This window comes from Pleurodeles waltl, chromosome 7 (assembly GCF_031143425.1).
Source record: "Pleurodeles waltl isolate 20211129_DDA chromosome 7, aPleWal1.hap1.20221129, whole genome shotgun sequence".
In the NCBI taxonomy this organism is placed as follows: Eukaryota; Metazoa; Chordata; class Amphibia; order Caudata; family Salamandridae; genus Pleurodeles; species Pleurodeles waltl.
In genome coordinates this window covers 576722735-576739595 of record NC_090446.1, presented here as the reverse complement: position 1 = coordinate 576739595, position 16861 = coordinate 576722735, and the positions used below count along the sequence as shown (strand labels likewise).

The following is a 16861-nucleotide window of genomic DNA, read 5'->3' as shown; positions in this document are numbered from 1 at the left end:
TGCTTTTTCCTTTCTCACTACAATCACCTCTATTTTTCCTACCTCATTTTCGTTCTGGTTGTTGCCCCCTTGCATTTTTTTCATTCTTCTTTTCCTCTCCTTCTCACTTACCTTGCTCTCCTCCTTTTGTTTCTCTGTAACCCTTTCACGTCTTCATTTCTTCCCTTCCATTGTACTCTTGTCTCTCTCACTACCCTTGTTTCTCCTCCTGCTTCACCTCTTCCTCCTACCATTCCTTCTTTTACACTGTGCCACCCCGACCCCAATTATTCTGTCCTTCGCTGCATTTCAATCTGTCTCTTATTCATTCCTTCTGTTGCCTGTATTTCTTCTCTCTCCTCCATTCTCCATTATTCTCCGACTTCCCCCGGGCGGATTCGTCTTTCCTTCTCCAATCTCTTCCTTCCGTTTGCCCTCCTGTGCTCTCATTTATCACACTCTCCCAGGCCAAGCTCACATGCCCGTGCTGTAATACTCGCAAGAAGGATGCCGTCCTCACCAAGTGCTTCCACGTTTTCTGCTTTGAGTGCGTGAAGACTCGCTATGATACACGCCAGCGCAAGTGCCCTAAGTGCAACGCAGCCTTCGGTGCACACGACTTCCACCGCATCTACATCAGCTGAACCATGCACTGCACACGCTGGCGGGAAGCAGCAGCCGGAAGGGCCTCCACACCTGCAGCGAGAAGGTCACTGCAGCTAGCACGGCTGTCCTCTGTGATCCTGCAACCAACAGGGCTCTCCTTCAGGTGTCTCAAGGCTGCAGGGCCCTGCCACAGCTGTTGGGAAGCAGCTGTGCCCTGCACAATGTGATTGCAACCAGTAGGGCCATCTTTGACAAGTGTGCAGACATCCGCCCTGCACTTGCTGCTGTGACTGAGCTACAGAGCTCTGCTTCGTGAAAGACTTAGCAGCACCCACGTTTGACTGAGAACTCTGTGTGGATAATTATTTTAAGGACTCATAAAGGGCACATCTGTGACTGCCTCTTTTCCTTTTGAAGATTCCTTGACTCTGGATTTATTTTATACAGCGGCAGTGATGCAGTTTGTGGATTAATCCTCAAACGGGCTTCAGCAGTTCCACCTGCCTTCAACAGTGGACCCCATAACTCCCTCTAAGGACTGTTCTCTTTTGATGTATTTTTTTGTCTTGGGTAGTGGTGGGTGTTGAAAATGATGGGTCCTTTCCGCACTCCTACCCTACTTATGAAGTTCCAGGAGAAAGTGAGGGTGCAAGAAGTCAGTGCCCTTCCTCTGGGTCCGGGTAGGAGGGTGCTGCTTTCGAGTCTGTCTGTTTTCCGGGAAGGATAAAGTTGAACAGATTTGATAAAGTTTATGGCTCTCTTGTTTGTTTTCATACTGTCCTCTGCCACAAAAGCAACAAAACTGGCAATGAGTAAGAGGCACTGTTCATGTCAGCCAGCAGAGGGCACATCACCGAAGAAGGTAGGTTTATTGGGAGCTCCGGTAAGCCCAGCAGTAAAGGCTTAAGGAGTTTGATAAACACAGAAGGATTAGAACGATCTAGTTCCTAACATGAAAGCTCTGCAGAGATTCACTGCTAGATCTGTCCTGCCCATTTCCACGGGCACAGGGCTTTTCGAGGGTAAGTGACACAATCAGTTTCCTGCTGTGTCAGGGCTAGCTGCTTCCTATTTTTTAGCCATCTGTTGTTTTCATTATGTAATTTTGCTAATTGTTTTGTTGAAGCTGTTTGAGTCTGAACTTGTTTTAACTGGCAGGTCTAGCTGTTAGACTGGCCTTACCTGCTCACTGGCCTTACCTGCTCACTTTCAGCTACATGTTACACTTTAAAATCCTGTTTGCCATTCACTGGAAGGCACGAAGAGCGGTTAGCGCTCTAGATGCGTCAGGGGGGATATTTAAGGACACTCGCTGTGCGGATTGTCCACTGACCTATTTATTGGATCATTTGCGTGCCTGAGAAGAGATGAGCTTCTCTCCCAACCCAGACGTTTTGAACAGGTTATCTGCCCTAGAGATTAAGCCATCCAAAACACACAGTAGTTTAACACGTGTTGCCTGTCGAAAAGGCTGCCAAAAATGCACTTCAGATCTACTATTTAAATACTAGATCCTTGTTGAGAGTCTAGAAATGTTTGATCTTTAATACACTTTACAGCAAGACATTCTACTACTATTTTAAACATGGATTACTCATGCCTCTGATCTATTCTGAAAGCCATACCAGAGGGCTATTCCTTCCTTAGTGTTAATCATCCTGCCAGAAAAATTGGCGGAGGCATTGCAGCCATATCTAAGAAAAATCTTAATATAAAAATAATTACAGTTAGATTTAACAAGGGATATGTAATCATCTTGAAACTGGAAAATTCCTAGATTCTCAACAAGCCAGGTTTAGACCTAAGCACAACACCAAAATGGTTCTCGTATTGGCCATTGATGATTTGAGAATGGAGCTGAACGCAGGCTATGCTATGGCCCTGAAATTGTTAGATCTATCTGCTGCTTTTGACACAGTAGGTCTTTGGCTTCTTCAACAGCTTTTAAAAGCTTCAGGGTTTACAGGAACAACATATAAATGGATCAGCTCCTTCCTGAAAGATAGAACTCAAGCGGTTCACCTCCCTCCTTTCAAAGCCGCTGAAGTAAATGCGTACTGTGGAGTCCCTCAAGGTTCTGCTCTTTTGCCCCATCTGTTAAACATCTGTCTGCAACCTCTGATTTAGGAGCTAGCCAGCAGAGGATGTTGGATATTTAATTATGGCGATTACTCCCAGATTCCCCTCTGCCTGGAGAACCATCACAGGACCCATTCATTGTTCCAAGAGTTGATGTGTTTCGTTTATGGCTGGATGAGGGCAAACTCTCTGAAGATAAATGTTGAAAGACTAAAGTGGTGATCTTCAGTGGCAATTCCACAGCCTGGTCGAAGCTTTTTTGGCCCACTGAATTATGTTCCCTTCCTATAGAAAGGGGCTAGTAAAAAGTTTGGCCATTTCAGTATACCAAAATCTGTTGCTTAAACCACAGATTAACAGCACGGTCTGTAAAGGAGTTTTCATGCTTCACACTTTAAAAGAAATTCAATCTGTCTGCTGAAATCATGAAAACAATTATGATGGGAGTTATTGAGGGGCCAATTAGATTATGTCGATGGAATCTACTTAGGGCCAAAAGGTGACTTGAACTGTCCTCAGCTACTCCAAATTGTGGCGACAAGAATGTGTAAGGCTCCCTTAAGGACACACGCGCTTGTTAAGGCAACTTGATTGGTTCAATGTATCCATTTTAATGTGGGCTGCTTAGTATTCAAGTCTATCCATGGCTCAGCACCAGATTGTCTTGCAAAACATTTAAACAGATACACCCGTAAGAGGACTCTGCACTATTCTAAGGCCTACCTGCTGTTTGTTCCTCGGTTCTCTGGCAGCCAGGACTTAGAAACTGCATTCACCCCTCCTGGAGAATGGAACTTTCTACCTTTACATATTTTTTCATTGTCACCTTTGGATACTTTTATGTGCTCATTGAAAGCCTGGCTATTTAGGAGGAATTTTGGCTGTGCGTTTAGCTTTCAGGCATATATCCTTCCTTTTCTCCTTTGAGTATCAGCGCCATGATGCTTTTGATTGACTGTGCACTCTATAAATTCCTAACTCATTTACTTTCAGTGTGAGCTCAGAAGCATTGTGTAGTGAGCCGCCAAGCAGTCAACACCAACAAAAGGTTTTATAATTAGGGCACAGATAAAGTAAGTGTGGTTCCACAAATAGCTGATTTCATACTTGCCATCTTCAGTCCTGTTTTTTGCATCCCAAACTACAGCCAGCAGATAATTAATCTTCCTCCTGCTTTTGGAGAGGTGCAAATTAATCCCACTATGGCTTTAATTAGAGGTGGGCCGTTATAATGCCCGGAAGTATAGCGACCCCCCTCCCCCCCCCTGTCCGCCCAATCACACAGCTCTTTGGAATTATCAATACCAGGGATCCCGGGCATTTCGAAGAAGGTTAAATAAAGATAATTGTACGTTTATGGAGAATAACATATAGGACTCTTACTGTGCTGACTGCCAAAAGCTATTCCCTGGAATTTCACCCAAAGATTTTGTTTTCAGCAGCTTGAATCACCAGGTGGCCTACCACTAGTAGTCTGTCCTCTTACCTTATAATTCTGATGGGCTTTTTTTTTTTTTAACTCTTATTAGCCCCATCAGAATTAATGGGCCATTTGTAATGAGCTAAGTGGTGGAAGACCGCCCCCTTGAGCGGGATGAGTGGCCATCCTTTGAAAGAGACTCATTACCTTGAAATGCATTCCATGCACCAGTTACTGGAGTTACTTTCTGATGATGTTTTGTGAGAGTAGGCTGACCACAGTGCACAAGTCACTCATTCATGTCATGACATTTATTACTATGTTATCAGTGTCCAAAGCCACACTGTTGTTTCTTTCTATTTGGATCCAATGTCCTTTGAAGTAATTTCCTGTAACTTTAACGTACCTAAGCAGCATTTTCTTCATGCCGGTGATTGCCTGTGTGCACCACCAGCAGTTAATTTTAGGGGCTAGCACTCTCACTTGTCATTCTGTCTCAGCCTGGGGGGGATAGTAGAGCAGTCCTTTCTCTAGTATTGGATCTTTCATAGATTCACAGGCTTGAATCATTCACCGTCGTTGAAGTGGGAGTCACACAGTACCATAGTAAAGCAATGTATATGATGGGAATAGGCCTTGGTGGCAATGAACCATTGGCTTTATAGCCTATCTGTGTTTTAAAAAAAATGACCAAACTACAAACTTTAGCCAATCAGATGATAGACCCTCTAGAACATTCCCAGGTTAAGGCTGGATCCCAGAGATTTTCTACCACGTGTCGTGTGATGGGAGTGTCCTTGAGCTCTGCTCAATTTAATACTTTTTCTGTCATTCCTTGAGAAGACTTTTATTTAGGACATTACTTTAAACACTATTTACAGGTATTATGACTGAAACCAGACATGTCTCAGCCAGCTATGAAAGGATTATTCAGATCCTGTGCCACATGGGGAAAAAGAAGCTCCACTCTCAGGACCCACATAAGGAATGCATACACTGATTTCATCCAGAGTATGAGGTGAGAGTTTGTAAGATTTGTTGCACCTTTTCCTAGAAAACTTTGAAGGACAGGGACGGTAGACTATTAATTTGGCTCCAAAAATTTAAATCTTAGGAGTGTCCTTTGTCAGATGATGACAGTGATGACTCTTCAATGATTGTGCCATCTCAAAAAAGGGAATGGTCTATGTAAGGAAATGCCTCCTTGGCATGGTTGCCCCCTGACTCTTTGCCTTTGCTGATGCTATGTTTACAATTGAAAGTGTGCTGAGGCCTGCTAACCAGGCCCCAGCACCAGTGTTCTTTCCCTAACCTGTACTTTTGTATCCACAATTGGCAGACCCTGGCATCCAGATAAGTCCCTTGTAACTGGTACTTCTAGTACCAAGGGCCCTGATGCCAAGGAAGGTCTCTAAGGGCTGCAGCATGTCTTATGCCACCCTGGAGACCTCTCACTCAGCACAGACACACTGCTTACCAGCTTGTGTGTGCTAGTGAGGACAAAACGAGTAAGTCGACATGGCACTCCCCTCAAGGTGCCATGCCAGCCTCTCACTGCCTATGCAGTATAGGTAAGACACCCCTCTAGCAGGCCTTACAGCCCTAAGGCAGGGTGCACTATACCATAGGTGAGGGTACCAGTGCATGAGCATGGTACCCCTACAGTGTCTAAACAAAACCTTAGACATTGTAAGTGCAGGGTAGCCATAAGAGTATATGGTCTGGGAGTCTGTCAAACACGAACTCCACAGCACCATAATGGCTACACTGAAAACTGGGAAGTTTGGTATCAAACTTCTCAGTACAATAAATGCACACTGATGCCAGTGTACATTTTATTGAAAAATACACCCCAGAGGGCACCTTAGAGGTGCCCCCTGAAACTTAACCGACTGTCTGTGTAGGCTGACTAGTTCCAGCAGCCTGCCACACCAGAGACATGTTGCTGGCCCCATGGGGAGAGTGCCTTTGTCACTCTGAGGCCAGTAACAAAGCCTGCACTGGGTGGAGATGCTAACACCTCCCCCAGGCAGGAGCTGTGACACCTGGCGGTGAGCCTCAAAGGCTCACCCCTTTGTCACAGCCCAGCAGGGCACTCCAGCTTAGTGGAGTTGCCCGCCCCCTCCGGCCACGGCCCCCACTTTTGGCGGCAAGGCTGGAGGGAACAAAGAAAGCAACAAGGAGGAGTCACTGGCCAGTCAGGACAGCCCCTAAGGTGTCCTGAGCTGAGGTGACTCTGACTTTTAGAAATCCTCCATCTTGCAGATGGAGGATTCCCCCAATAGGGTTAGGATTGTGACCCCCTCCCCTTGGGAGGAGGCACAAAGAGGGTGTACCCACCCTCAGGGCTAGTAGCCATTGGCTACTAACCCCCCAGACCTAAACACGCCCTTAAATTTAGTATTTAAGGGCTACCCTGAACCCTAGAAAATTAGATTCCTGCAACTACAAGAAGAAGGACTGCCTAGCTGAAAACCCCTGCAGAGGAAGACCAGAAGACGACTACTGCCTTGGCTCCAGAAACTCACCGGCCTGTCTCCTGCCTTCTAAAGATCCTGCTCCAGCGACGCCTTCCAAAGGGACCAGCGACCTCGACATCCTCTGAGGACTGCCCCTGCTTCGAAAAGACAAGAAACTCCCGAGGACAGCGGACCTGCTCCAAGAAAAGCTGCAACTTTGTTTCCAGCAGCTTTAAAGAACCCTGCAAGCTCCCCGCAAAAGGCGTGAGACTTGCAACACTGCACCCGGCGACCCCGACTCGGCTGGTGGCGATCCAACACCTCAGGAGGGACCCCAGGACTACTCTGATACTGTGAGTACCAAAACCTGTCCCCCCTGAGCCCCCACAGCGCCGCCTGCAGAGGGAATCCCGAGGCTTCCCCTGACCGCGACTCTTTGAATCCAAAGTCCCGACACCTGGGAGAGACCCTGCACCCGCAGCCCCCAGGACCCGAAGGACCGAACTTTCACTGGAGGAGTGACCCCCAGGAGTCCCTCTCCCTTGACCAAGTGGAGGTTTCCCCGAGGAACCCCCCCCTTGCCTGCCTGCAGCGCTGAAGAGATCCCTAGATCTCCCATTGACTTCCGTTACAAACCCGACGCTTGTTTCTACACTGCACCCGGCCGCCCCCGCGCTGCTGAGGGTGAAATTTCTGTGTGGGCTTGTGTCCCCCCCGGTGCCCTACCGAACCCCCCTGGTCTGCCCTCCGAAGACGCGGGTACTTACCTGCAAGCAGACCGGAACCGGGGCACCCCCTTCTCTCCATTCTAGCCTATGCGTTTTGGGCACCACTTGGAACTCTGCACCTGACCGGCCCTGAGCTGCTGGTGTGGTGACTTTGGGGTTGCTCTGAACCCCCAACGGTGGGCTACCTTGGACCAAGAACTAAGCCCTGTAAGTGTCTTACTTACCTGGTTAACCTAACAAATACTTACCTCCCCTAGGAACTGTGAAAATTGCACTAAGTGTCCACTTTTAAAACAGCTATTTGTGAATAACTTGAAAAGTATACATGCAATTTTGATGATTTGAAGTTCCTAAAGTACTTACCTGCAATACCTTTCGAATGAGATATTACATGTAGAATTTGAACCTGTGGTTCTTAAAATAAACTAAGAAAAGATATTTTTCTATAACAAAACCTATTGGCTGGATTTGTCTTTGAGTGTGTGTACCTCATTTATTGTCTATGTGTATGTACAACAAATGCTTAACACTACTCCTTGGATAAGCCTACTGCTCGACCACACTACCACAAAATAGAGCATTAGTATTATCTCTTTTTGCCACTATCTTACCTCTAAGGGGAACCCTTGGACTCTGTGCATACTATTCCTTACTTTGAAATAGTGCATACAGAGCCAACTTCCTACAGTCTACTAAAAAGGTGTCTTCAGATTCACCTTCTAAGGCCTTGAAGAAATCTCACCAAACCATTCCTGTGCATTTAAAGAGGCAAGCAGAGTGTCCTACTTCAAAAAAGGAAAACATTGCCTCAAAAAATGTTAATTCGGAACCTACTACACCTTCCCTTAAAGAAGCTCACCCATAAAGTGCCTCAAGATCTTTACCATTCATGACCAAATCAGCATTGGCTTCAAGTACCAAATCTGCATTCTTGGTGACAACGGCACCGTCGACGACCATCTTGTCGACAACCGTGTTGACAGTGACTGACTGCTACGTCGATGTTCACCACAGCTTCATCACCCATGATCATAACCTCATCTCTGCTGTCGTCGATGATGATCATAACAGTGAGAATCCTCAGGCAGGCGCCGACTAAGTTACTGCTAAAGACAGGATCACCGCTGACTACCCTCTCTGCAAGTCCAACGGTGGTAGAACCGATGACTAAGGAAGACTTGTCAATGAAACAACTGCTGGTGGAGAAACTACAGTCGACGGCCACTGTATACGGGAGAACAGTCAACAACGCTACCATCTGCGAGAGAAGTGTCAACAATACAACTGTCGACGAGGGAACTGTGTGCGGGGGAACCATCGACGGTGACTAAGATGCCATCAAAAAGCAAATTTATTTCTCTCATTAATCACTTCCACAGATAATTCTGCCTCAGAGACAATTCTGCCATCTCACACATTGCCAAGCAAAGTGCTGCCCTGCCCACTGGCGCATTTCTTGGATGACGATGAATCTGACGAAGAGGGCCCTTTTGGATCAGCTGATGGCTCTTCCGAGCTCTATGTAAAATGCCAGGAAAAGGAAGAAGAAGACAAGCAATATTATGAAGAGCGCCACTATGTTGCCAGTGAGTATTCTGAGCATTACCACAAGGAATACTTACAAAGCCACCAGGAGCAACAAGAGCCATCTATTCAGGTGCCTAAATCACCAGTGAGCAATCTGCAAAATATGCTTCAAGACTACTTCTGTAGATTTCTGGAATCTACAACCACGGCTCCACCCCATCAGACCCCAAGACCAGTGCCATCTCCTCAAGCTTGCACACCGCTTCCACCCACCCACAACTCCCCTACCAACTCTACACCTACAATAGGTGAACCCCATCCCCCAAAATTATGTGCTAACCACAGGCAAAGAAAGAGAGAAAAGAGAAATCAGAGACACTACATCAGTCCCCAATGAGTGGGAAGACTATTTCATCCCAACCTCATCTCCTTCAGCACCAGTAGATTCCCTGCGTGAGGACATTGGCAGCTTCCATAACTGGATGGAACGTGCTGCAAAAAGGTTTCAAATTCCACTCCTCAGTACACAAGCAGATTGTTTCCTTTATGATTTTAAAGAGCCCACCAAAAGATATGTTCCGGCTATTCCAATCATTGATTTTATTTAGGAAGAAGGCCTAAAAGCCATAAATAAAAATCCAGCTACAGTCTCAGCAGTCATCCCTAGACTAGACAAAACATAAAGAGCCCCTGATGATTCCCCAAAGTTTGATTGGCCAACTCAAACCAGACTCAGTTGTATCCCAGGTAGCCCAACACTGCTCTAAAAATCCGTCCGCTCCAATTTCCACTCTTACGGACAGGGATGGTCATGGGCTCGACAACACTGGGAGGCAATTCTCTTCCATGGCAGCCAAAACAGTTGGAAATGCAAGCTCCTCTGCAGTATTAGGTCACTATGACCGCCAGATGTGTTCAGGTATTTTCCCATGCATCGACCTGTTGCCAAATTAAGCTAAACGTAAAGCCTGTAAAATTCTACAAGAAGGGTAAAGAATATCGGCAGAGATAACCAACTGCACCATTGATGTCTCACCTACAGGATTCAGGCAGCTTGCGGGGGCGACTGTACTCCGCAGACAAGGATGGCTAAAATCCACCTCTTTACAACTGGAAATCCAGAGTAAAATATTGGACATGCCTTAATGATGGCGAATCGCTGTTTGGAAAACACGTGGACGGAGCGTTCCAGCCCAAGGCTAACACTGATACAGCCAAGTCCCTGGGAACTCTTCAATTTAGGAAGCAGCCTTTTTGGGGAGCCAGGGGCAGAGAAGCTTACTCCTTTAGAGAAGCTTACAAACCATGCAAACAGCAATACTAGCCGGTTCAAGCTCAGTTCTGTCCACAGTACTCACAGACACCCACCAGTGGCGACACATAAACACTCAGCCAGAGGAAAATTGTCTTCTGGAGGCAGGGATTCCAAAAGGAATCGGTGACCTCAGCATGGAGCTAGCGGCATTAAAAAAAAAAAAAAAAAGTCACCAACACATCATGGGGGTCAGATTTCACATTATCTCCACCATTGGTCCCTTATAACATCAGTCAAGTGGGTGCTCAATGTCATCGCCCAGGGACACACACTAGAATTCATCAAAATGCCACCAAACACCCTAGCAAAAGGAGCACCCCCCCTCACCTAAAGCAGCTCCTGATACAAATATCAGTCACACTAAAGAAAGGGGTGATAGGAGTGGATCTGAAATCACAGGGTGGAATATGTTTATACCCTCTCCTTTATCTGGAAAAGGTCAGGAGATTGACGTTCGGTATTAGACCTCCAGAAATTTAAAACATTTCAAAAGAAACAACCTTTCGGCATGGTGACACTTCAGGATGTACTTCTCCTTCTCAACAACGAGGATCACATGACGGCCATAGACCACCAAGATGCATACTCCCATGTCCCAATCCACCCAAAGCCCCACAAATTCCCACAGTTCAAGGTAGCTGGCACCCCCTACCCGTTCAGGATACTTCATTTCAAACTGAAATCGGCCCCACACATCTTCACCAAGGTGTTGGCTCCAGTGGCGGACTATCTCAGACAGTGGAGTTCAGGTCTCTCCTTACCTAGGCGACTGGCTGATAAAGGAACACACACAACAGCAAGCGGTAGAGGACACGGCAACCTGCCTATCATTATTCTACAGACTAGGTCTCAGATTCAGCAACCAGAAATCTCGTCTGAATCCAACAACAACCTTGACGTTTTTGGGAGCGTTCCTAGACAAAGTTCAGAACAAAGCTTTTGCCTTGCAAGACAGTTAGACAAAAATTCAAAAACTAGCACAACAATTGTCCACAAAAGTATTTTTTCTGTCCGGACATACACATCTCTCCTCAGAATGCTTTTCTCTTGCATCCCTCTCCTTTCAAATTGCTTTCTCTAGATGTGGATACTTCAAGTGGAATTGGACAAGCAATGGCTGCAAGCCTGAGGATCGTTCAGCGCCTGTCAAATAACACCAAAAATGATTCAAGCCTTGCTTTGGGGGGCACAGACATCAAATCTATCCAAAGGTGTGTAATTTCTGGTATAAATTCTCGTAAGTCATCATAACGGAGCATACCTGGAAGGTTAGGGTGCTCACCTCTAAGATCTAACAATTGGCAGCAAATGGTATCCCCAACAAACAAAAATGCACATAAATCTGCTAGAAGTATAAGCCATTGCCTTGACATTAAAATATTAACTCCCCAAGATAGCACACTCATCGGTACTAATTTGCGCAGACAATACCACCAGTGTGTTTATATCAACAAGCAGGGAGGCACTCTATCACCAGCGCTATCATCAAGCTCAGGAAATCTGGAACTGGGCTCTTCAACACCAGATAACGCTTAGAGCAGAACATGTGCCAGGAGTAGCCAAAAATCCTTGCAGACTCATTAAGCAGGACCAACACCACCTGCCACGAATGGGAGCTCAACCAACACATCCCGAACAGCCTCTTCCATCTTTGGAGCAAGCCAAGCTTAAACCTGTTTGTAACAACAGAGAACTGGAAAAGCTAATTCTTTGCTAGTCGGCAACCATAGGAGGGATTGTGGGGGAATACATTTTCAATGAGATGGTCAGAAATATATGCTTACACTTTTCTCCCAGATACCAAGGTTTCTCAAGAAGCTGAATAGAGCCTTGCCAAGTTCTCCTCATTGCTCCCTGGTGGCCCAGACAGTTTTGGTTCACGGAGCTCCCGCTCCTTCGGAACATCCTCACGTTCAGCTGAAACCAATAGCAACACTGCAGAAAATGAGCTTAAGGGCCAGGTCCGTCTTCCCACCGACACTTCGCTACACTTATCGGCCTGACACCTGTATTCAGTGAGTTTGCCATGTTAGATATTCCTTCAGACTGTAGGGTAATCCTTATGAAAGCAAGGGCAGAGACCACTAACAGAACATACAAACTCGAGTGGCAAAGTTTTTGCATTTGGTGTGTAGGATCCAAAGTTCACCCTTTCACATCACCACTGGAGCAAACTCTTACGTTTGTACTCCATTTCTTTTTGTTTGAATCTCTTTATTAAGGTTTTCAACAACTGCTTATCATAGAACATATCAAGGAAGTGATGTGACGTTATTTACATATTTATGAAACTTACAATGCAATAATTGTCCCAGCACATTTCCTGACATGCTGTTGAATGACATCGGACAATTGGACATGTCGATAAAGAGATAACAAAGAAACCAAATGCGATTTCCGTGTCCCTACCTTCACACCCATTCACTAGTTGCGAGCAATTGAACACATGGGGTTACTGAACGACATACAATTACTAAGGCCTGCAGTTAGGTGGTTTAAGCAAGGTAAGCTGTCGCAGGAGCTTTTGGGTGCGAGGTGACACCTCAGGAGTCTGCTGTGTTGTCGCCTCTACTCCTTACAACTTCCGAGGTGTCATGTTCGGGAGCTGCCCCATTTTGTAAGTCGTTTAGAATTGTATCCCAATTTGTAGAAATGTGGTATTTACCTAAACCTTGTGCCCATGTGATGAGAGAGTTCTCCAAGTCAATAATGAGGGTGGTTCAGGTGACTTCCAAGGTCATGTAATGAGGCGTTTAGCCGTCAACATGTCCATATTGAGGAATCTGGAGGTGACCCTATACTTGGTGCCCCTCAGATGAAGGCCCTGTATCCAAATCTCGCACGTGTGTAATGCAGGGTGCCCAGTGCAAGGGGAGAGTTGTCGTGACACCTAACCAATAACAGTAAAGAGATGGACAGGCCCATAGCATGTGGAGAAGGTTGGTATCAAGCCTGGGAAAGGCAGCGTCTACGATATGAAAATAATGGTTGATTTTAGGGGGGTAAGATAGGCTCTTTGCATGACATAGAAGTGAATTTGTTGGAAGCGGACGTTGCGGGGACATGGACAGGACTTTCTAATAAATCCTTCTGTATCCACTCCATTTGGCAAGATCCAGATTAACCCATTCCTCCATCAGAGTTCATCTGACGGCAGTTTCCAGATTTAGACGATCTAGTAATGCACTTTCTTTATGGTCTAGCAGAAACATAAAACAATTCCTCAAGGGCCTGTTCAGGACATTTCCGCCAGTGAGGAGACTTCCATTGTGGCCCGTGAAACCTCCCTTTGAGCCCACAAAGCAGAATTAAAGTATCTCACCTGGAAGATAGCGCTTCTAGTATCACTTACATCAGCCAAGAGAGTGAGCAACATTCAAGCATTCACCATAAAAGAACCTTTCCTTCAGTTCAGGTCCGATAGTGTAATACTTGGGACCAATCTTCAGTTTATTCCGACGGTCCCATCAGACTTCCACTTGAATGAACCAGTGATACTATGAACATTCTTTCCAACTCCTCAAACCAGTGCAGAGAAGTCGTTACACTCTTTAGACGTCAAAAGAGGTCTCAAATTCTATTTACACAGGACCTATCAAATACGCCAGGTGAATCAATTATTTGTGGCCTAGGGAAACTTAAGAAAGGGTTTCCCAGTTTCTAAACAGGCCATCGCCAGATGGATTGTATCCACCATCCAGTTTTGTCACAGACAAGCGGGAAAAACATTGCAAAGTAAAGTCAAAGCCTACTCCACCAGAGCTGTTTCCACCTTCACAGCTCTTTTTGCCGGTGCGGCCATCCATCACATCTGCAGTGCAACAACATGGTCTAGCAGGCACACCTTTACCAGACATTATTGCCTGGATACAACTGACGAGGCTGATTCAACGGTGGGACAAGCAGTGTTGCAACCTCTGTTCCAATAAGGTGAGCCTTTCATTCTTTCTTTCCTACCGTCCAATCTATCATCGTGCTGTTGTTGTTAATTACTGTTTACTGCTTACCATTCTGATTGAAGCATGTGAATCTATGAAAGATCCAACACCGGAGAAGAAAATTATTTACTTTTTTGTAACTAGTTCTCCAGCATTGGTATCTTTAATAGATTCACATGCAACCCACCCTCCTCCCCTGAGAGGCTCCCCTTTGTTATCCTAAAATTGTTTTGTTACACTTGTGCTTGAGAATCTGAGGGATTCAGCCTCTCTTGGGAGTGTTCTAGAGGTTGTGATTGGCTAAAGATTGTTGTTTGGTTGTTGTTTTAACTTCTTCACTGCCAGGCCTTTTCCCCTCCTGTGCTGAGCCTTTTTTTAGCCATTTGGGGCAGTTTGCGCTTAGGCTCTCATAACTTTGTGTCCACATAAGCTACCCACACTAAATTTGTGTCCCTTTTTTCCAACATCCTAGGGGTTCTAGAGGTACCCAGAGTTTTTGGGTTCCCCTGAAGGAGACCAAGAAGTTTGCCAAAATAAAGCAACATTTTTGTTTAAAAAAAAAAAAAAACAAGTAAAAAAATGACTGCAGAAAAAGACTGGTGTTTTTTCCCCTGAAAATGGCATCAACAAAGGGTTTGCGGCACTAACATCACCATCTTCCCAGCTTTCAGGAACAGGCAGATTTGAATCAGAAAATCATATTTTTTTAACACAATTTGCATTTTACTGGGACATACCCCATTTTTACAATTTTTTTGTGCTTTCAGCCTCCTTCCAGTTAGTGACAGAAATGGGTGTGAAACCAATGCGGAACGCTAAACATTTCTGAAAAATAGACAAAATTCTGAATTCAACAAAGGGTCATTTGTGTAGATCCTACAGAAAATAACAGCTAAAATAAAAAATATTGAAATTGAGGTGAAAAAAACAGCCATTTCTCTCCACATTTTACTCTGTTACTTTTTCCTACGATGTCAGATTTTTGAAAGCAATATACCATTATGTCTGCTGGACTCTTCTGTTTGCGGGGATATATAGGGCTTGTGGGTTCATCAAGAACCCTAGGTACCCAGAGCCAATAAATGAGCTGCACCTTGTAATGGGTTTTCATTCTATACCGGGTATACAGCAATTCATTTGCGGAAATATAAAGAATGAAAAACAGGTATCAAGGAAACCTTTGTATTTCCAAAATAGGCACAAGATAAGGTGTTGAGAAGCAGTGTTTTTTTGCACATCTCTGAATTCCGGGGTCTCCATACTAGCATGTGAATTACAATGCATTTCTCAAATAGACGTCTTTTTTTTACACACTGTCTTACATTTGGAAGGCAAATATGTAGAGAAAGAAAAGGGGCAATAACACTTGTTCTTCTATTCTGTGTTCCCCCAAGTCTCCCAATAAAACTGGTACCTCACTTGCACGGGTAGGCCTAATACCCGCGACAGGAAACGCAACATTGGACGCATTACATTTTTTACATTGAAATCTGACATGTTTTTTGCAAAGTGCCTAGCTGTGAATTTTGGCCTCTAGCTCAGCCGGCACCTAGGGAAACCTACCAAACCTGTGCATTTTTTAAAACTAGACACCTAGGGGAATCCAGGATGGGGTGACTTGCGGGGCTCTCACCAGGTTCTGTTACCCAGAATCCTTTGCAAACCTCATAATTTGGCCCAAAAAACACTTTTCCCTCATTTCGGAATCTGAGAGGAGGCACACATTTCCTTCCAACCAGCATTCCCCCAAGTCTCCTGATAAAAATGGTATTGCACTTGTGTGAATAGGCCCAGTGCCCGTGAAAGGAAATCCCCCAAAACACTATGTGGACACATCAGTTATCAAATACAAAACTACCTGTTTTTGCGGGGGGGGGCACCTGCGTTTTTGGTCCTGGGCTCAGCGGCCATATAGGGAAACCTACCAAATCCAAACATTTCTGAAAACTAGGCACCTGAGGGAGTCCAGGGAGGTGTGACTTGCATGGATCCCCCAGTGTTTTCTTACCCAGAATCCTTAGGAAACCTCAAATGTAGCTAAAAAATAAATAAATCACATTTTTCCCACATTTCTGTGTGGGATCACCGTACCAGCACAAATTTCCTACCACCCAACAATCCACTCAGTCTCCCAGTAAAAATTATGCCTCACTTTTGTAGGTGGGCCAGGTGCCTGTGACAGGGAAGAGCCAAAAACATGCCAAAAATGAGGGTGAACCAAAGCGGGTCCAAAAGGGCAATTTGAAAACAAATGCTTTTAGGCTGACAAGTGGGGCAGAATTTTTATTGGTATAGATGCGACAATGCTGCGTGGTAGGAATTTTGCAGATTCTGGAAGGTTCCATCACAAAAATGTGGGAAAAATGGGTGGTTTCCAGAAAAGTTGGAGGTTTGCAGGGCATTGTGGGTAAGAAAACGGTGTGGGTGCATGTGAAGCACACCACCCTGGGCTCACTAAGATGTTTAGTTTTCAGATGTTTCTAAGTCTCGTAGATTTTTCTACATGGCAGCAACCCAGAGTCCAAAAAGGGCAGCCCTCACCATTCCAAGTGGGACGATTTTGAGAGTTAGGCAAGTTCTCATGGCCCAAATGTAAAACCAAAACCCAAAGTAATCAAATGTCCTCTTGCTTTCTGTGGGATAAGATGTTTTAGTGTGCGGGGGTAGAGCTAAGAGACTGTTGGCCCCTTCAGTTGGGTTGGGGGCATAACCATGCCCATACTGGTTGGTAGCCATCACCCCATTTTTTTTATTCCCTGGCATCTAGTAGGCTTTCTCCCCCGGGAGTGGATCGTGGGTAATTGCCCCAA

General features: G+C 45.4%; 1 protein-coding gene across 4 annotated transcripts in view; it reads left to right on the top strand.

The window, feature by feature from the left end:
* The window catches only part of RNF40 (ring finger protein 40), a 239402-nt gene extending 238067 nt beyond the window's left edge, over positions 1-1335 (top strand). For all 4 annotated transcript variants that reach the window (XM_069244386.1, XM_069244385.1, XM_069244388.1 and 1 more), the window contains exon 20: positions 447-1335. In XM_069244386.1, the coding sequence (XP_069100487.1) occupies positions 447-623 (177 nt within the window). In that variant the 3' untranslated portion in view covers positions 624-1335. The remainder of the gene's footprint in view (positions 1-446) is intronic.
* The last annotated feature ends 15526 nt before the right edge of the window (positions 1336-16861 follow it).